General features: G+C 39.3%; 2 protein-coding genes across 2 annotated transcripts; both read left to right on the plus strand.

Annotated features, from left to right (window-relative positions):
• Window positions 1-968: 968 nt before the first annotated feature.
• On the plus strand, window positions 969-10,490 carry LOC129753566 (uncharacterized). Its single transcript, XM_055749402.1, has 3 exons — window positions 969-1,074; window positions 1,145-1,562; window positions 9,671-10,490. The coding sequence occupies exons 1-3, from the start codon at window positions 1,010-1,012 to the stop codon at window positions 9,836-9,838; spliced, it is 651 nt and encodes a 216-aa protein (XP_055605377.1). The 5' UTR covers window positions 969-1,009; the 3' UTR covers window positions 9,839-10,490.
• Window positions 10,491-17,007: 6,517 nt separating this feature from the next.
• LOC129753112 (uncharacterized) lies at window positions 17,008-20,833 on the plus strand. Its single transcript, XM_055748914.1, has 2 exons — window positions 17,008-17,022; window positions 17,663-20,833. The coding sequence occupies exons 1-2, from the start codon at window positions 17,008-17,010 to the stop codon at window positions 20,831-20,833; spliced, it is 3,186 nt and encodes a 1,061-aa protein (XP_055604889.1).
• The last annotated feature ends 1,473 nt before the right edge of the window (window positions 20,834-22,306 follow it).

A 22,306-nucleotide genomic window follows, 5' to 3' on the forward strand; every position in this document is an offset into this window, starting at 1 on the left:
TTGCTTTTGAAATAAAACCAACAAATTCATAAAATTGAAAAATGAAAATATACACTTTTCACTCACAAAATATTCACTGTTACCCCCAAGAATGTCACTTTTACCCCATTTGGGGTAATTTACCCCGGTTCCCCGACCGCTGATCTAGATAATGACCTTTAACATGAAAAATTGTTAATACGCTTTAAATGGTGTCTAAAAGTACCGTCTGCAGCATCGAGTATTTTGCAAAAAAAACCTTTGTATAGCCCAATGTATGATGCAACTTTCATTTGAAGACTCCTTTAATAGCTATGAAAGAAATAATGGCAATAAATCTTTTTTTTTCATCGAAAACAAACGATGTCGAACAACTGCACTCATATACACAGGTAGCGCGCGTTTCTAAAAACGTGGGAAAAAAAAGTCCTACTTATCAAACCAGTTAAAAACACTGTTTTTTTCGTGCTTTGTAGAGTTGTTGCAGCAAAACTGACGTAAAAATTATTCAAATTTTCAACTTTGTTGGGGAGATTTAAAGACTCCCGGCGTGAATTGTCAGATAATTAAAAAAAAATCCCCATCTGTCGAAGATCGATTCGAAATCGACCTATTTGCAGTGAGCCCGAACACTTAGAGGTGCCAAAATCAAACCATGCTGAAATTGGAACGATTTTTTCATAACTTAGCTTATCTTTTATGCAAAATTATTCATTCTTATGTTGTGTATGATCCATTCCAATCGACCACCCCCATCATCCTAGCTCTTACTTTTCATTATTTAAAAAAAAATCACTCTGTTTAGAAGATTGTTTATCCATTTTAGTGCTGGAATTGGACTAAAAATTAATCAAAATATAAAACATCAAATAAAAAAATAACTATCTTTATGGGTAAACCTCAAGTTACCATCTGGCTACTTTCAACATAAGGAAAATTATGAAATTACTTTAAAATTTTTGATAAATTTCTTTTCATTTTTCAGATCATGGACTATGGTATGGAAGCGAAGTAATCACTCACATTGGTAATGAAGACGGTGAATTCATCTACGATACCTGTGTTGTCATCCATTTGGCAGATGCAACAAATGCGGTGAGTATTTCTAAAGTAACTGGAAAACTTATTTTAGATATTTAATACCCATATTTTCAATTATATTTAGACATTCCGAGGAGATCACCCCCCTAGCCCGGGATCAAGAATCAGAGCCTCGATACGGACCATCCTACGGGTATCCGGGCGATCAGAGTCAACCCACCCGGGACGATCTTCGGCGCAGTCAAAACCATCAGTATCGACAACAGCAATCGAACGCGCGTGCTCTGCGCTTGATCTGGGACGAAAAATCTCACACCCTCGAATACATCCTGCGATACAACAGCACCCGGCCGGGTTTCTGGATCTCTTCCGGTCCCCAGGTGGGCTCGATGGTCCAGATGCCATATGTGCAGTTCACTGGAACGGTCCAGGTGCTGAAGGCCATCAACAACCAACTGGTGCTCACATTCTGCCAGAGTCTTCCGGGAGGACAGCTTTTCTCGGTGGTCCTGTCTCGACAGCCGATGAGCCTCTCTGCTGAGGTAAGTACATAGTAAAACTCGACAAAATTATATCAGCTGTCCACTATATTTTGAACAAGTATGAGATTGGATGAATCTGTGGTTCAAAGCAGGTAAAATTACACAATTACATCTATACCAGAACTTTACGTGGCAATTGTATCAAAGCGAAATAACATGATATTTGCCGGATATTGTTCCACAATAGTGAATTTTAAACATCAGCCTTTTTGATACGGGTCAAGATGTCCTTTTTGAAGTCACTAACAGACGTTATCTGGCTACCATAGCACATACTTGGAACAATCCACTTTTAACCTACAGCCCTGCTATCCTGCTACTGTGAGATTGGAAAGAATTTCCGTGTTTATTTCCGAAGACTTGCTCAATCCGATGTTGAATTTGTGAACTGCTGCCTCGAGCAGCTTTTGGCAAGATCGTTGGGTTCACTACCCGATCAGATGAGAAAAACAAAATTATATCAAGATGAGATACTTTATATTAAACTTTTTCCTATTAAAATGAGATATAATTTAGGATGTTTAAGGGCTTGTGATATAGCTCAGTTGGCAAGTCTGTTGTCTCCTGAGCCGATGTCCGCGAGTTCGAGCCCAAAAGTAAACATCGAACACAGTTGTACCGGATAGTTTTTCAATAACGATCCGCCAACTGTAACGTTGATAAAGTCGCGAATGCCATACAGATGGTAAAACGACTATAATCGAAACAAAAAAAAAAAAAAAAAAATTTAGGATGTTTAAATAAAATGTTTAAATATCTCAAATTATAACAAAAAGTCTATGATAGCATAACTAAATTATATCACCTCTTGATAGCATCATATCACGATTATAACTCAATCAGATAGGATCACCAAAAAAAAGAAAAATAATAAAACTTGCACACAAGCTTGTATACATTGTTTATCTTCTATTCATTCACTTGTATGCAAAGATGGACTTTAAATAAAAATTTAAAAACTTTAACATTGTTTCTGTCTTGAATATTTCTTGAAAAGTTTGTTATTTTTAGCTATTTATTAAGTATTCCGTCTCACTTAACATGATGACACATTATTTAACATATTTCCTTCAATTCACTCGTCCATGGCAATCTTTCTTCAATTTCTCGGGCATCCAAAATTCCTTTGATCACGATCTACTTGGTCTAACCACCTTGCTTGTTGCACCCCTGCTCGTTTCGTTCCTACCGGATTCGTAGCGAACACCTGATTTGCAGGACAGTCGTCCATCATTTCGCAACATGTCCTACCCAGCGTATTCGTCCAGCCTTCGCCACCTTCTGGATACTGGGTTCGTCGTTGAGTCGCGAGAGCTCGTAGTTCATCCTTCGCCTCCACACTCCGTGTTTCTGCACGCTGCCAAAGATGGTTCTCAACACTCGTCGCTCGAATACTCCTATAGTTAGCAGGTCCTTCTCGAGCAATATAAACGTCTCGTGCCCATAGAAGACAATCGGTCTGATGAGCGTCATGTTCATATACATGTACGTACTTGGATGGTTTAAAGGAATCATCAGAAGGCTATATGCCAAATTTGAGCTGAATCTGACAACGGAAAAGGGTTGCACTGAATCTCAAGTGTGAAAGGGATTCAGTGACATTTTCTGAAGAAGAATAAAAAATTTATTTTCATCAAATTTTTTTTTACCAATCGATTGCTAAATTATGAGGATTTTATTAAAATTTCAATTAAGTCTAATAGTTCACCTGAAGACTGCAACTCGATTGGGCTTAAAACAAAAAAAGTTAGGCTGTTCGAAGATTGTATTTTGGAGTCCTTGGCCACCTGCGATATGCGGAGCTGGAAAAGGCAGTTAAACGAGCTTGTAGACGAGACAAGAGAGCCTGGACAAACTCCCTAGCCGAAGAGGGAGAAAGAGCCGCCGCCATTGGAGATATCCGATTATTATATGATATTTCTCGCCGCCTTAGTGGTGCAAGGACTAATGCAAGAATTCCGCTGAAAAACCGAGCAGGTCAGCTGCTGACAGATCGAACAGATCAGCTCAAGCGTTGGACTGAGCATTTTGATCAACATTTCCGAGTTACAAATAGCAATGGCCAACAGAACCCGCAGCTCGAGGCGCCCACAGTAAGTCGCATTAATGGCGTCAACTCGGAAGCGCCCTCGCTGGCTGAAATAGAAGCGGCAATCAAGGACATGAAATCCAACAAAGCGCCTGGAATCGATTGCATTCCTGCTGAAATGCTCAAAGCCGACCCTGCCTTGTCAGCACAAATGTTGCACCGTCTTTTCGCTGACATTTGGGATACTGCAACATTCCCGGCCGACTGGATGCAGGGTATCCTCGTAAAGGTCCCAAAGAAAGGAGACCTAACAGAGTGCGGTAACTGGCGTGGCATAACTTTGATCTGTACAACCCTTAAAGTACTCTGCAAAGTGATCCTGAACAGGATCCAGGAGAAAATCGACGCTACACTCCGACGGCAACAAGCAGGATTCCGATCCGGACGATCATGTGTGGACCACATCACAACGCTACGAATAATACTGGAACAAATCAACGAATTCCAGGACTCTCTTCTGCTGGTGTTCGTTGATTTCGAAAAAGCATTTGACCGACTGAACCACGAAAACATCTGGGCTGCTCTTAGACGACGAGGGGTCCTAGAGAAACTAGTCCATCTCATCGAAGCACAGTACGAGGCATTTTCGTGCAAGGTCTTGCACGACGGTGTCTTGTCCGAACCAATCCCGGTAACTGCTGGAGTGAGACAAGGATGTATTTTGTCACCGCTGCTTTTTCTCATCGTAATGGATGAGATCTTGACTGGATCGATTGACTGTAGATCAAACCGAGGATTGCCGTGGAATCCTTCAACCATGGAGCAACTGAACGACTTTGACCTGGCAGACGATATTGTTTTGCTCGCCCAAACACAACAAGACATGCAGAGCAAACTCGACGACCTCACCGAAAGCTCCAAGACAGCAGGTCTCAAAATCAATGTCGGAAAGACCAAGTCGATGGAAATCAATACAGAAAATCGTTCCAATTTCGTGGTAGCTGGACAACAGGTTGAGACAGTGGAGTGCTTCCAGTATCTTGGTAGTCAGATGACGCCTGATGGTGGTACCAAGAAGGACAGCGAAACCCGGATCAGAAAAGCCCGATTTGCGTTTGCGAGTCTCCGAAACATCTGGCGGTCACGCCAGATCTCTCTACGAACTAAGATCCGAATCTTCAACTCAAACGTCAAATCCGTATTGCTGTACGGGTGTGAAACTTGGTGCACATATGCGGTGACGACGCGAAAACTGCAAGTTTTTGTGAATCGCTGCCTGCGGAACATCATCCGCGCTTGTTGGCCTGGCAACTGGATCTCAAACGTTGAACTTCATCGCCGGTGTCATCAAAAGGCGCTAGAAATCGAGATTCGGGAACGTAAGTGGAGATAGATTGGGCACACGCTGCGAAGAGATAAAAACGAGATTTGCAGAGAGGCGCTTGACTGGAATCCAGATGGGCATCGAAGAAGAGGCAGGCCCAAAAGCTCGTGGCGGCGAAGTCTAGCCGCTGAAATCCGCGCAGTTGACGAGAACCTTGGCTGGCAGCAAGTGAAGACGCTGGCTCCGGATCGCCAGCAGTGGAGTTTTTTTTTTATCTCAGCCCTATGCGCCGGTCAATCGGCGCTGGACCCTTAGCCTAGCCTAGCCTGGCACCTGCCATGCCCGCCTCTCGAATGAATTGATTCGACTGCTGCTGGTTCACGAAGAAATCGCCTTTCTCGTCTTGCTGAACCTCAATTCCGAGATAGTAGTTGCTTGCAAAGCGCGAAATGTAGCTTGGAATTCTTTGCCCTGGCAGCTTGTTTCAGACCGTAGTGGCTCTTCTTCAGTCTGCACACCTTGTGTTCTACTCCTTCTGCGATGATACCGGGTCGTTGCCGCATGTATATCTCCTCCTCAAGATCGCCGTGGAGAAATGCGGTCTTGATATCGTACTGTTAAACGACCATTTTTCGCTTAGCAGCAACGGCCAATAACGTGCTGAAGGTAGTCTGGCGCACCACCGGAGCGAATACTTCGTCGTAGTTGCATCCAAACTTTTGTGTGAACCCTTGGGCTACTAGGCGGGCTTTGTAGCGAATGATGGTTCCTCGTTGGACCCGTTTCGTCTTGTACGTCCACAATTCCCAGGTTCCGTTTTTCATCAGCGCGTCGTACACCTCCTGCATTGCAGCCGACCAACGAACGCCGTCGTCACCGTCAAGGGCCTTTCGGGGGGTTCGGGGATCACCTGTTGACCGTTTGGATTTATTGGCTCGCTTGGAACTGCGACACGTCACCACCAGTCCCTGCTTAGACTCGGATGCCTGAAAGTTACCACCAGTTGGTTGGTGGCGACCAAATCTGCTTGACTCGTGCGATGAAGCTGAAATATCACAAAGCAATCATCTTTGAACCAATCAAATAGTCAAGCAACTTGCCTAAAGTCTGCTTCATTTAATATTAGAACAAATTATTTTGCTCATTGTGGCGCTCCTAGTGAACGGATTTGGAAACTTTTTTCACCCACGTGTCGGGAAATTCATTACCTTTCACCATGTATTTATGTCATAACACCAAACGATAGCATTTTGTAAACAACCGCCATGGAAGCCGAACGGAGAGATCAAATTGTGCACAGTTTTCTTGAAAATCCATTGTTGTCGGCATCGAAGCTAGCTAAACAGCTTAAAATGCCCAGAAATACCGTATGGCGTGTTATCAAGCAGTATAAGGAAACATTGACGACGGCTCGGAAGCCGCATTCGAAGCGTCGGAGTGGAACTGTCGACCGGAAACTGCGTGGGAAAGTCATCAAGGCCGTCAAGAGGAAACCCAATCTTTCAGACCGCGATTTGGCCAATAAGTTCCAGGCCGCTCACAGTACGCGACGAATTCGTCTCCGGGAAGGAATAAGGTCATTCCGAGCCAGCAAACAGCCAAATCGGACGCTGAAGCAGAACAATGTGGCCAGAATCCGTGCTCGAAAGCTGTACGACCAAGTGCTGACCAAGTTCGACGGATGTATTCTGATGGACGATGAGACCTAAGTGAAGGCGGACTTTGGGCAAATCCCAGGTCAAAAATTTTATTTGGCGACGGCTCGGGGGGATGTACCTGCAAAATTTAAGTTCGTGTTTGCGGATAAATTCACCCGCAAGTACATGATTTGGCAGGGGATATGCAGTTGTGGACAGAAAACCAAAGTCTTTCTCACTGACAAGACAATGACATCAGAAGTCTACAAAAAAGAGAAACGGATTCTGCCGTTTATTCGTGCCCACGACCGTCCAGTAATGTTTTGGCCGGACCTCGCAAGCTGCCATTACAGCAAAACGGTTATGGAATGGTACGCAACGAACGGGGTCAGCGTAATACCGAAGGACCTCAACCCCCCAAACTGCCCCCAGTTCCGGCCGATAGAGAAATACTGGGCAATCACGAAGCGGAGGCTTAAGGCAAAGGGAAAACTTGTTAGGAACATGACTCAAATGAAGAACTGGTGGAATCAAATCGCCAAAACGGTGGACGAAAAGGGTGTGCGCCGCCTAATGTGCCGTATTACGGGAAAAGTACGAGAATTTCTTCGAAACAGCAATGAATAATTTTTTTAATTTTTTTTATGAAAGAGTAAAGAAAATGCTACATTTGTATGAAAAACAAATTATGAATTCGTTAATAAATGACTGAACTACACGCAATTGTTTGTGTTCCAATATTAAATGAAGAAGACTTTAAAACTGCGCGCTCCCGACCACTGCGCCTCAACACCTGTGACACGGGTGGATTTGAAGTAGAGTGCGGGGGGAGCGCAGTTGGAATAGTCACGTCACGTAAAGGATGTAGTTGTCGGTCTTCTTCATCTGATTCGAAACGTGAGCCATTACCGTAGTTCCGAAAATTCTTAGATGCGATAAATCCGGCTTTCTGCCTGACCAGATTTTCTTAGGCGTCTTGGCGTGGCCCTTGGTTAGTGATCAATTCAACAGGTAAACAGATGTGGACACCGCTTCTGCCCAGAAGCGCTTCGGAAGACCAGCTTCGAAAGTAAACACCGGGCTCGTTCGCCGATAGACATATTGACTCGGCCCGCCAAGCTGTTTTGCTCCGGGGTGTAATCGATGGTTGTTTGGTGTTTGATGCCAAGTCGATCCAGAAAGCTTTGGAAACCACGATTTCCTTCCCGTTGTCCGTTCAAATGGTCTTGATTTTGCAACCCTGTTGTCTTTTGGCCATACTGTGGAAGGACTGGAACGCTTGTAGCACTTCGGACTCAGATTTCGTCGCCAAAAATAGACGAAGAACTTCCTGGATTTATCGTCCACAAACATGATGTACTACCGATTCTTCCCAATCGAAGGTTCCTACATCGCCCCGCAAACGTCTGAATGGACCACCTCGAGCGCCTCGTTTGCTCGTGAACCGTCTTTGATGAAAGATAAACGGGTTTGTTTTCCAAGGGGACGAATCTTACTCGCATCACCATCGTCAGCTTGAAATTGGACTCCGGATACCAGGCCATTTCGGAGTTACTTCAGACTTCTGATGTGTAGGTGACCCATTCTGCTGTGCCAAATCGATTGAGCTCCACCGGACGTTCCGGTTGCAAAAACCTATCCGTCGGAATTTACTACATTGGACAATTGGAGAACTACCGAGCGATCACTGTCCTCAACGCCGCCTTCAAAGTGCTATTCCGAATCCTGCTCCGCCACCTAACGCCACAAAATTCGTGGGAAGTCAACAGGCCGGCTTCATGGAAAGACAGTCTACGACGGACCAGATCTTCACATTACGGCAAATCCTCCAAAAATACCGTGAACCCCTCGTCCCTACGCACCATCTATTCAGCGACTTTGAAGCCGTATACACGATCGACTGTGACGAGCTATGGAAAATCATGGACGAGAACGGCTTTACCGGGAAGCTGGCCAGACTGATCAAGGTGACGATGGATGGAACGCAGTGTTGTTTGCGGATTTCGGTTGACTTGTCGAGTTCATTAGAATCGCGCAGGGGGCTTCAACAATGCGATGGTCTATTCTGCATGATGTTCAACGCGGGACACTATTTTCAACAGATCCATTTAACTTATTTGCTTTGCCAACGACATTGGCATAGTCGGCAGATCATCTGCGGTGGTTGAGGAGATCTATTGCAAACTGAAACACGAAGCAGGAAGGATTGGGTTGATGATTAGTGCGTCCAAGACGAAGTATATGCTGGCCTGCGGATCCGAGACCGACCGAACAAGGTCACGATCGACGGCGACGAGCTGTATATAGTCGAAGAATTTGCCTATCTCGGTTCACTGGTGACCGCAGACAATGAGGCCACTCGTGAGATCCGGTGGCGAATGATCAGTGGAAGTCGTACCTACTATGGACTCCATAAGAAGCTGCGGTCGAGAAGACTTAGCTCTCGCATATAGTGTAGCCTGTACACGACGCTCATTAGACCGGTTGTCCTCTATGGGCACGAGACGTGGATATTGCTCGAGAACGACCTGCGAACACTCGGAGTATTCGAGTGACGAGTGTTAAGAGCCATCTTTAGTAGCGTGCTGGAGAACTGAGTGTGGAGGTGAAGGATGAAACACGAGCTCGCGCGACTTTACGGCGGACCCAGTATTCAGAAGGAGGCGAGGGCTGGAAGGATACGCTTGGCCGGACATGTTTCGAGAATACCGGACGACTGTCCTGCAAAACAGGTGTTCGCTACGAATCCGGTAGGAACGAGACGAGCAGGGGCGCAACAAGTGAGGAGGTTAGACTAATGGAGCGTATTCCGGAGTTTGTGGGATGACCGTGGAAATTGGAGAACGATTGACGTGGACCGAGTGAATTGGAGGAATATTGTCCATTAAATTAAATTGTGAGACGGAAAACCATGTTAAAAAAATAACGGCTTAAGCAATGCTTATCAGCAATTTTTTTTCATGCAAATATTTGAGTTGATCTTTTGAGATGTTTTGGAAATTACTTTGAGAGGTTCTACGAATGAAAAATTTGCTCAGGTGATATTTATGTCTGTAAACCTTGAAAGTATTGACTATTTTATGAACAAGTTGATTAACATATTGCATCTCATTTTCAGGAAAACCAAGCCATTCGGAACTTGCTCAAGCGACGATTGTTATCAACGACATCGGTACGAAAAGTTTGCTACAACGGAACGTCCAGAATATTCCAACCGAAGATTTCATCCTTGATCCCCAGTGCCATATTGATCCTGCTGTCTCTGTTAATGTTCCGGAAAAACTAAATCATAGCTAAATCTGGCAACGGAAGAACAAATCATCCAGCATCATTCCATCGAGATACATTTTTTTTCAACGGCCAGCAACCAAAGGCAACCTCCACAATGACTGTCTGTGTGTAATTTATTCATTGACGTTTAGACCTATTCGTGAATTTTTATCGAAAATCCTGTGAAAGATGTGTGTTCTATTTTTTAAGGAACGTGATCACGTGTGTACGTTATTACAACATGTAGTCGCCATGAGTCAATAAATTGTTTTCGCTTTTAATTAAAAAAAATCCAAGATTCTCCCCGTTGAACTAATTTGTGTGTGGAAATTTCGGCCGGCTGACGAAAGTTTGACAAATTTCATTCTCACTTCTACATAAGGCTCGCTTACCATAAAGATGTGTTATTCCTTGTAAAACAGTTTTAATAGCGCAAACAAACGCGTGACTATGATGTGTGACCCCGAGTGTCAACTAATTAATTGATGACATTATATTCATTACCCATTTGCCTTTGGTGAGAACCCACGTCGAGATGCCGTGACAAACTGGTATAAGCCAGAGCGACTTTACAGTTTTGGATCTAGCTTCGCCCTAGGCAAACGTTGCAAAAAGCCCATGAATACTAACATAAGAAAGGTGGAAAGTTTTCGTGTGTAAATTTTTTATCAATAAACCATTTTTTAGGGTTATCTCCCGATAAATTGAGATCCATTCCAAATCTTCTATCAATAAAATAATTTCAAAGAAATGAAGCAGCCCCCTTCGATAATCAGTGACTGGCATAATTGAGAAATTCTACGACAACCTAACTTGGACAAAGTGTGGCGATAATGATGGTTAATCATCGTTCGCACCACTGCAGTGTTGAGAGCAATTAAGACAACCGAAGGCAGGCTGATGGTGTGACGTCACTGGAGATTTACTCTTGATAGTGTGAGCTATATGAATGTTGGAAGACAACGTTGGTAAATTAGATTTTATAACGATTAAACGATCAATTACTGCTGCTGCCTTTCAGATGATTGAGTTTAACACTAGAAGGGGGGAAGCGAGGTTCAAAGAGCTTGGTTCAATTCGTTTTTATGACATGTAACCTTTCCCTTCTGGGATGAGTTTCTGATCATGGAACTTGGAAGTAGCTTGATTCGAGAGGATTTGGTATTCTGTCAATTATTATTATATTAACGTTATTTAAAACGAGCATAAATATACAAAACAATTATTTTGATTGTTTAAAATTATAAAACAAATAATCTTTAGATATAAATTTTATCAAAAAAAGTTCACTATTCCCTTTTTTGAAACAATCATTTCGTCAAAAAAAATTCTTGAAATAATACAGACATATGAAAGTTATCTTTTTTAACATTATTCTGAAAATGGGAAACCTGAAAAAATAAATATTAATTTATTTTCACGAAAATTTGGAACAAAACATAATACGGTTCTATAATCATAGACGAAGTACCGTAATCAAATGTGTAGAGGATGCATCGGTGCATATAACGCACTTTTTTCAGCATAAATTTTTCAAAAAAGTATGAATTGTGCTTTTTATTGAGTACCGTTGCACCCTCAGTTTGGGCCTAAAAATTTGGGCAGCAAACTGCGTCCTATACACCGTTATATACAATATAAATCTCAAGCAAACTAAAACAGCTGATATTGTATAATTTCCATGCGAATTTGACCTAGCGGTGACGAAGATTAACTCTAGCATTGCATCAGAAATAGTTTTTAAGGTAAAGTCCCCTCTTACTTCTATGAAAACTTCGTTCACTTGATTGTAATTTTGCAATCATTAAATATTTTTATTTGCCAAGGATTATTCTAGTATAGGAAAAAAAATACAAATTATAATTAAAACTATGCTCAGGCACAGGTTAGGAATTAATACCTTTCTCTTTTCATGTATTTAGTGTCCAGAAGAGAAGTGAGGTGAAGATTTGATGTGAATGGTTCACCAATTAGGATACACTAGGTTATGAAAATATTGGTGTGTTTGGGTCTCACGTCGTTGTAAATGAAAAATCTGGAAATACTTTTTTTTATTAAAAACCTACCTTAAAAAAATTGCGCTAGTAGTTGTTATCAGTTGTGGAATGTGAAATGCATGTAAAGTTAAATCATTGTATGTTTTCTAAAAATGTCAGGTAATGCTAAATTACAACGATTAGATTTAATCGGATTATCCCTGTTCACAAGGTTATTGTCCTAACGAAGAACAGTTTTATTTAACGAACGAATAGAGGAGCAACATTACGTACAGGCGCGGTCCTATGGGGGGGGGGGGGGGGGGGGTGATCGGGGTGATCACCCCCCCCAAGCGGCAAAAAACCGTTATAAAATACCCGTAAATGCTCGAATTTCTTTAAAAACTTTGAACTTCCCCTAGTAGTTGTGCTTTTGAATTTTCAAAAATTTTCCACTCCGTGGGGGTGTTTAATAAACGAAAAAGTTTACTTATAACTTAAAGGCTCAAAATTGAAGAAAAGTCGATTTACCAAACTCAAGCAGCTGTTACTTGCAGTTTTCTGGACCGAATTTTTCCAATCAACTTCTGTTGAATTACTTAAAGTGTTGACTTTGAATTTTCTAACCTTTTATCTATTTAATATTTTAGTAAGGTAATGAAAAGTAGGGATTTTTTTTAATTGTCACTAATATCCGTCATGAGCAAATTGTGATAAATTATGTATTTGTTTCAAAATGAGCAAATTGTGATAAATTTTGTATTTGTTTCAAAATATGAGCTTCTTTATTCTTCTTTATGTTTTGAATTTTAATGGATTGACAAATTTGAAACAGTCAAATAGGGGTGAATATTGTTATAACACTGAAATACTTGAATATTTTTTCTTCTGAAAACATACATTGATTGCCTTTACCATGCAGTTACTTTTTTATTCTGTCAGATAGAAGAAAACAATAAAAATACTCAAACTATGTACATATGTATGGAATCATAAGATTGGCAATTCCCTTTATTTTCAAAAATCAATTTCAATTGAAGTCACATCCTCCATTATTGGAGTGATCAGTTTTCCAGTAGACACTTAAGAAACGTGTGATTTGAATTGACAGTCTTTGGTACCTTCTAATCTTTCTGTTTGACACCAATATTTCACAAAAAAAATTCAATCGTAATATACGACATATTAAGGCCTCATGAAATCCATTGTTAAGGAAGATTCAGCAACGGAAAGTTCCTCACTATGATTTTTCTTTGTAATTCAAAATATCTTAAAAACCGAAGGAATCGGGACAAAATATTATAATAAAACTCTACTTCAAGATAAATAGCTAAGACGAATCTGAAATTCAATTATTAATTTCTTTTGTTTACAGTTGGTTTATTGACAATTTTAAATCTTCACAAAGTGATGTCTAAATCATTCCCAAATCCAATGCAGTACTATTCCCACTTGCATTTACAAGGAATTCTTAATTAGATTGCAAAATAATAATTGAGTTTTTGAATCACAGTTAAGATTCTCTTGCACGAATTCGTCTTTCCCTCGATACATCATTCAAATATGGAATATGAAACTTCAAACTAACCTATATTAAGAAATTAAAAAAAAAGATCAAATTTAGTTTAATTTGGTTTAAAATCTATCACATCAAGCATTCATATAGTGGATAACCGTAAAAAAAATCAAGTATATACTACCAAACAGAAATTGAAAATGAAAATTTTAAATTTTAATAGTTAAAGTTTAAGACTTAAAAACTTTTTAAAGATTTCTAAATTCAAGTTAATGCGTTAATGCGTTAAACGGTTAAACACTACAGATTCCAGAGCAACATTAAATGAAAAGAAGAAACTTTGGGCAGTGTTTGAAATTTTTGCGTTTCTTATGAGTTTTCAGAGCCAAAAAGAAATGAAAACTTTTTATAAAAGCTGTTTCAATATGAAGGAATTGGTGTTTTGAGAAAGAGATTCAAATTAATCTTCAAAACTCAAAATCTGCATTCACAATTAAAACACAAGGAAACAAAATTCACATTTTCCGAGGTGCAAGGAATTTGAAAACTGTCTTTGACTTATTTAAGGGTACTGAATGCAAATTTGTATTTTTCCTATCTGCTCTGTTTTTCGATTAAACTTTTGAAAATACAAGATTAAAATTTATTGAAAAAATTTGTGTACTTTCTAGCAAAAGTGTACAGTATCAAAAAGATTTAGAAAAAACGTTTTAACTTCATTATCAATTTTTCTGAAGACTGTGAGTAATTTACCGTGACTTCTGGACGACAAAATTATAGAATTTAAAAAAAAAATTAAATATATTTGTTTCGTTGTTTTTTAGGAACAAAATCTGTATCGTTTTTTTGGGAATTAACCATTTATTAACATTCTTCCCTAAAATCTTCATCGATGAATGAATGAAAAATAATAGGAATGGGTATATTTTAAATAATTATTTGTTGTTCATGTAGGCCAGTTGCTTCATCAGTAATCATTGATCGATGGAACTCTAAAAATAATTAGTTTTCTGACAACAAATCTGACAAAAGAAAATCGTGTTAAAGACGCAAAATTTTTCCAAAATCAGTTTTCCAATGTTTTATTTTTTCCCTTGTGGATTAAAACTTTTCCTTTATCAGTCGGCAACACGGCAATCCATCAAGCTAACATTCGAAAGACCAGAATTTCGAACGAGGATTGTGCTTCCAAATTGAAAATAATACTACGAAATTTCTAAATCACTGTTCATTAAATTACTCCAATGAAAAATTTAATAACCGTTAATCAGTTTGTAGTTCATAGCAATAATTAACTAAAACTTATCTCAAAACTATACTTTTTGTTTGGTTCTGCACTAAAAAATATTCAAAAGCTCATCAACGTGTGTATAATTTCCGTGTTTCCCATTCTAAACTTATTAATAAGCTGATTTCTAAATATAACTTTTCTAGATCAGCTGTTGAAATGGTACAGTCTTATCTGCAAGGTCGGTCACAATCGGTTTTTTTCAATGGATGCTTTTCTAATTTCGCTTCCATTGAATCAGGGGTTCCTCAAGGATCAATTTTAGGACCTTTATTTTTCTCGCTTTTTATTAACGATTTACCTTCTGTTTTGGAACACTGCTCTGTTCATCTTTTCGCAGATGATGTCCAAATATATCATTGTGCAAAAAGAACTTCTGATTTAAATGTTTTTTATGCTCAAATTAATCAAGATCTAGCTAAACTGATTGAATGGTCCAATGAAAACCTCTTACCAATCAATCCTGCAAAAACTAAAGCCTTATATTTCGGAAGACAGCTTACCTCTTTGGTTTACCCTCCACTTATACTAAATGATTCTAGTGTCCAGTTTGTTGATTACGCTGAAAACCTTGGTGTTATTTTTGACAAAGATCTTTCCTGGAACAGACATGTTAACGCTCAATGCTGTAAGATTTATGGTGCGATGAAAAGATTAAACCTAACAACAAGTCATTTAGATGTAGCCACAAAACTGAAACTTTTCAAGACCTATGTCTATCCCCTGTTTATCTACAATGATTTTATTTATTCTAATGCTCTAGAAAGATCTGTAAATAGATTGCGCATAGCCCTTAACTCCTGCGTACGCTATGTCTTCAACTTATCACGTTTCTCTCGAGTTTCTCACCTTCAAAAGCTGCTCATTGGCTGTTCATTCGATAACTTTTACAAGTATAGATCCTGCATGATAATGCACCGAATTATCAACTCTGGAAAGCCACAGTATTTGAAAAGTTTGTTCGTACCTCTTCGAAATTGGCGCACTGGAAATATTATAATCCCGCCACATAGTTCTTCCTATTACAGTAGATCTTTTTTCGTCCGAGGTATTGTGAATTGGAATAATCTTCCCACATCTTTTAAACTAATTCAAAAGAAATCAGAGTTTAAAAGGAGTTTGCTAGAAAATAATATTGAGTAAGAACGACATCAACTAAGTTAAGAATTTGGAAAATGGAACGAATAGTCATTAAGTTAATAAATAGAAACAACACACATCCACCATATTGTAACAACTTATAAGGTTAAAATCTTACTTTACATGAATAAAGAATGAAATAATAATAATAATAATAATAATAATAATAATATAATTTGCATTTGTAAAATGACATTTATAACAAGAAATTCTTCAAAGATCTTTGAAAGTGACAATTTCAAACTACCAGATAAACAAATTATGACAGTTTTCTTTTAATTACATTTTTTTTGCAGTGAATATTAAAGATTTTCGGGTTGTTCTATAAATATTGAAAAAGTTGGTTAAAAGATATCATTAATCATTATTCTTCTCTCATTTCATATTTTTTGAAATGCATCTGATTTTGTTCAGTGAAAACTGTACTCATTTGAAAGTGGGAACCCTAACACCCCCTACCCTCGCCACCCTCCCCATTTTTTCGCTTTTTCAAAATGATCGTTTTTTCACCAGATATTACGTTCCTTCATATTGACTGATTTTTGAAAATTTAAAAAATCACCCCCCCCAAGAGCCAACTCTAGGACCGCCCCTGATTACGTATCATATCAAAAGAGGGAATTCGGGGTCTGTTCAGGATATTAGCTCACATTTTACGTTTTATTTTCGAATGTTTGACTTAAGCAATGTTTTGACTTATAGAAAATCACATCACCATGTGAAATTAGGATTAGGATCTTTTTTGGATTTCTCAAACCTTTGGATCTGAAATGCTTCGTATTGGTTCAAAACTCATCCATGATTTTTTGCAAATTATTATGATGTCGAATGCACAATGGTTCAGGACGGGAATTAAGCGGGACAAAATAAACAATGAAGAAACAGTAAGATTTAGACGCAGTCTTCAGCAAAAATGCTGAACAAATCATGAGCTTTTATAAAATGCTTATGCTTATGATACATACACAGCCAGATCTTGTCAGCAACCCGGTGATTAGTAAATGTACATTTTCTATTCATCCAAAGTAGATCGACAAAACAAGTTATGAAATCCAACAAAGCGCCTGGGATCGATTGCTGAAATGCTGAAAGCCGACTTTGTACAATTTATATTTAACCAAACGATCAACGCTGAAATATTTTAAATTTACAATACAACTATTTCAAATTGCCAAACCAAGCATGTTTGGTTAAAAAAAAAACTAGTTATATAAAATTAAAACCTTATATTTAGATACCACTTTTCAACAAACTCAATCACCAAAATGAAAAACAAACAGGTACATATCCTTAAAAGGTTCGAATCAGTTTAGAGTTAAGTCAGGTTTACAGTTCTTGTGAACTTGGAAGCGAACGTGAGCGTGAACTCTCCTCATTGAAAAAATCTTCCGCAGTGAAATAACAAATCGGTCAAATTTTCAAAACTAGCAACACTTTTGTTCAATAACAGATAAAGTTGGTTTGGATCGGTAAATGACAGATCATTAAACCAATGTTTGATCGATACTAGTCGAACTGGTGTTCAAATTTAAATTCAAATTTCCTAAAAAATATACAAATAAACAAAAATAATTGTTGTTCTTCTTCAAAACATATTCAGCTTTGAAAACGATTGATATAAAAAAAATTGCTTATCTGTGAATACAATGAATTTAAATTCAAATTATAAATTTTAAGTACTCTTAAAATGGAGTAACGAGTTTTAGCAATTTGTTTATTTTGAAAAACTGATTTAAAAAACGTTATTCAAACTGATGGAAATACCCCTGGGTTAGACGACGTGAGTGGTGTGAGTCCCAGTAGCTCTCGACAGCAGTACTGTTTGCACGCTTCAAAGCTATAAATACAGGATTTTATTAGTGACTGATGTGAGGTTTTCAATAGACATATTTCAACCTACATTTTGATCTTAGCCTTTAGGCCGAGAAGCGATATGATATTGAAGAGGAATACATTCGGAAAAAGTATAAGGCATTAAAGGAAGCAAGTGAAGCAGGTAGCAGTGTCAGCAGCTGTAGTAGGGAGAAAGTCTCGGAATGGCTAGTAAGTGGAACCACCGGAAATGTCAGGCAAAATGCGCCAGCCGTGTGGGAGTTACCACTGCAGCCTCCCAGTAGCAATGCCCCGGCCATAGTGACATCCGCTCTGTACAACGAAGCCCCAAATGTGCCAGCCCATTCATCAGCCGAAGGTAACTCGCACAATGTAACCATACCCACCTCTTCGTCCACCCCTCATGGCAGCTTCACAATTCCATCGATGATTCCAAATAGCATTCAAGCTTCGTTCCACCAGCCTGTCGAGAATGTACATCCACATCTTAATTACGGCCAAGTCCTTGCTCGTACGACCAGCAACCATAGACCCATAGAAAATTATCCGATTGTCAGTCAGGGGACGTATCTTCCACCCGCGATCCGTTGGTCGTCGACGGAAATTTCACCTACTACGGTGCTACAAATGATCAACAACGAGCGAGAAAATCAATTTCGGAACGATTTGGCTGTCAAGACAATTATTAGGAGTACACCAAGACCTCTACCACCGCGTTTGGCTGCAATAAGAGCTGAAGCAAATATTATGACCGCCGTCTGTAGGGGATCCATTCCATCCGCGACTACAGCTGGACCCTATGTGTCGACCGGAGTCGAACCCACTTTAAACAGTGGTAACATTGAACCACTTGCCGTTTCGTCATCGAACTGTGTACCGATCTATAGTTCTCGAAATAATTCAACCATTGATTACGCCGTACCGTTTGCCGCTGGTATTCAGCCGAACTCTACTTACGGTTTTTGTACCAACCCTACTTCGCAGCCACTGCACAGGTCTGATCTGAATCAGGACATTTCTCCCGTGGTAGTTTCTTTGGGTCAACTGACGACTGTTCAGAGAAATCAAGAACCATTAGCCATTAATCATGTCGGTAATATTTCTGCTAGTTTGGGTGATCCTTCTAAGGAAAACGTTCATCAGCCATTAGCACAGCAGATCTCTTCTCCAATTGCGAGAAAGAACTTGAGAGATGATCTAAACCAATATAAAATGCCATCCGCTGCTCAACTAGCAGCACGGCAGGTTATATCACGTGAGCTTCCCCACTTCGACGGTGATCCTCAAGACTGGCCACTTTTTTATGGAACCTTCCAAAATAGTACTAAAAGCTGCGGGTTTTCAGATGAGGAGAATTTGTCGAGATTACAGCGATGCTTGCGAGGACCAGCCTTTGAAGCTGTTAGAAGTAGACTCATGATTCCAGAGTCCGTACCTCTTGTGATAGATATTTTGAAACGACAATTTGGAAGACCAGACATTCTTATTCACGCACTTTTAAACGATCTCCGAAGGATTGCTCCACCTAAAGAGGATAACCTGCAATCCATAATAAATTTTGGGCTAGCTGTTCGAAATAGTGTTGATCATATGATCACAGCTAATCTATTGGATCACCTTAGCAATCCCACTTTACTGCAGGAACTTATTGCAAAACTGCCGATAAAAACGCAAATGGATTGGTCTCGATTTAAGCGCCAGTACACCACCGTCAACCTGGAAGTTTTCTCCATTTTCACGAACGAATTGGCAGACACAGCGACTGACGTGATTATGCCACGTTTAGTACCTAAACACGAAAGTTCTAAGAAAGTGGGAAAAGATAGACAAACATTGTATACACACACACTCACCGAAGATGGGATGAATGCTCGGGATACATCATCGGAAACTCCAAAGAAGTATTGTGTGTTCTGCGGCTATCCAAATCACGTTATTGCGACTTGTGAAGCTTTCCAAAGGTTGGATACAGATGCAAGGTTGAAGGCAGTTAAGGAGAAAAACCTATGCCGCACGTGTCTTGTTCCTCATAGAAAATGGCCGTGTCGATCTACGAATGAATGTGGCATTGACGGTTGTCGAATTCGTCATCATGCCTTACTACACTCATCAACATCGACTAGCCCTAATTTTTCTCCACATGTCAACGTTGCCCATCACCATTCGAGGAAATCATATTCACTTTATCGCTATCTTCCCATCGTATTACAAGCGAATGGCAAGTCAGTTGAGATAATTGCCTTCCTGGATGACGGTTCATCTTCTACGTTACTTGAAACAAGCGTGGCAACCGAGCTCGGAGTTAAAGGAGAACGTGAATCACTATGGTTGAGTTGGACGAGTAATGTATCGCGAGAGGAAAAAAGTTCACAAAGAATTTCAGTGACAGCATCCGGTCTGGGAAAGAAGAACAAATTCAAATTAAACAATGTCCGCACAGTAGCGAATCTTATGCTCCCTTCGCAGACTCTCGACTATGAATTTATGAAAAAGACGTATCCGCATTTAAGAGGCCTGCCCATTCATAGTTATTCAGACGTTACACCAAGTATGATTATAGGTATAGAGCATGCCACACTGTTAACATCACTTAAAACCCGAGAAGGCTGTTCCAATGACCCCATCGCAGTCAAGACCCGTCTAGGTTGGTGTGTTTTCGGTAGACAAATGAACGGTGTTCAATCGGTAGAAATCCTCAACGTGCACTGTCATCCGGAGAAATGTAATCATGAGCTGCACCAGTTGATCAAACAATTGCTCAAATTAGAGGAGCCTAAAGCGGAAGCTTTAATATCGGAGAGTGACAAAAAAGCTTTGTCCATTTTAGAAAAAACCACTCGACGTGTCAACGGAAGGTTTGAAACGGGTCTGTTATTCAAAAACTCAGAGCCGCGTTTTCCAAACAGCTTCCCTATGGCCGAACGTAGATTGCAGGCACTAGAACGTCGTTTAGCTAGAGATCCCCTTCTAGATCTTAAAGTACGAGAGCAGATAAACCAATATCTAGAGAAAGGTTACGCTCATCGAGCCTCGGTAGAAGAACTGCAGGGAGCAGATCCTGAAAAAACCTGGTACCTTCCACTAGGGGTAGTCCAGAACCCGAAAAAACCCCAGAAAGTTCGTTTAATATGGGATGCTGCAGCGCGAGTTCAGGGCGTGTCTTTCAATGATGCTTTGCTCACAGGTCCTGATCTCTTAACCTCTCTACCGGATGTTCTTACCAGATTTAGACAGAGAAGCATCGCCATCACACACTGAACAAAATCGGGCTATAAGCATTATCGGGAATTCTAGTGTTTTTGCACTAAAGGAAAATCCAATACTTTTTAAAGATTGCCATGCAATGATGTGATCATTATTTCCGATTGATTTTATCGGAATTTCTAATGAAAGTAAAAAATAATCGTTTTAATATGTTCCATTATGAAGTTTAGTGATAAATAATGTCTAGTGAACGGAATAAAATGAATCGAACATATCAATGAAATTGAAAAAGTTTATTTCTCATGAATATGTGTTTTTTGCATCGAGATTTATTAGAATACAATTGAATGATATTTATTAAAATACAATGATTTACAAGGTCGAACATTTTTACATCACAAATTTTTTTCTTATTCTATCTAACAACATGAAATTTCACATCACAAATTATATTCTTATACTACCCGACTACAGTATCCTTACGATTGTTATCTGAAAACACATTGAAAAAAAAAACGAATGATTATTTATTAACACACAAGTCATAATTTAATCAATATAAGTAATATAACAAACATTTGTACGAAAATTTGGTTCCGATTGTGCGCGAATAAAAACAAATGGGAAAGTGCATGATGATATGATTAAGGTACACCGGGGTAAGTGGGGACGGTTTTTCGTATAGTTCAACTTTAAAAAATCATTAAAAAATCAGCAGTGGATCAATTTTGATAAAATTGCATTCAATGTGATGCAGAACATGTTGTTTACAAATGCTGAAAAGATGAGCTTGATAGACGCAAAGCGAAAAAAGTTATCACGTAAATTGTTATGGACTGCTGGTGTCTTCACTTACCCCGCTTTATGGGGTAAGTGGGGACGGTAGATTTTCCCTTTGATTTCTCTGGAAATTTTCATCAAATTTGTTACTTTATTACTCGATCCGTCCAAAATTTTGAAAAAAGTTCATGGTAGTGATTATTGTGTTCAATTTATGTTACAACACACGAGATCCGATTTTATCGAAAATATATACTTATTTCAGTACTTTTCCCAACTTTTCATGATCCGAATGCTAAATAAAGCTAAAATGTATAGAATGAAGGAGAGAAAATTGAAAAAATGTGTAAACATCAAGTATATATAAAGCCGTCCCCACTTACCCCAGGTAGGATTTGGAGACAACATTTTAGATTTTTGTAAATAAACTCTTTTTTCTTAATTTTTAATCGTCGTTTCCTTTCCTAACTTGTTGTTTCGAATTCAAGGATTGTTTCAATGTTAAGTTTTTCGTCAAGAGCTAGCTAGTTTAAGAGAAATTTGCGATTGAAAAAGATGCACATCAACTCCACATCGTAGTTAAAAATAGAAACTTAACAAAAAGTCACCGAAAACATCCGCTATTGTCGGAACCGTATCTCTTTTACAGTTTTTGGATAGATTACAAGTAAATTTAACATTCTACATTAAAAGTTTGAAAAAATAGTTTACAGTATTGTTTTTATAGCCACCGTCCCCACTTACCCC

The sequence above is a fragment of the Uranotaenia lowii genome, chromosome 3 (genome assembly GCF_029784155.1).
Source record: "Uranotaenia lowii strain MFRU-FL chromosome 3, ASM2978415v1, whole genome shotgun sequence".
NCBI classification, from domain to species: Eukaryota; Metazoa; Arthropoda; class Insecta; order Diptera; family Culicidae; genus Uranotaenia; species Uranotaenia lowii.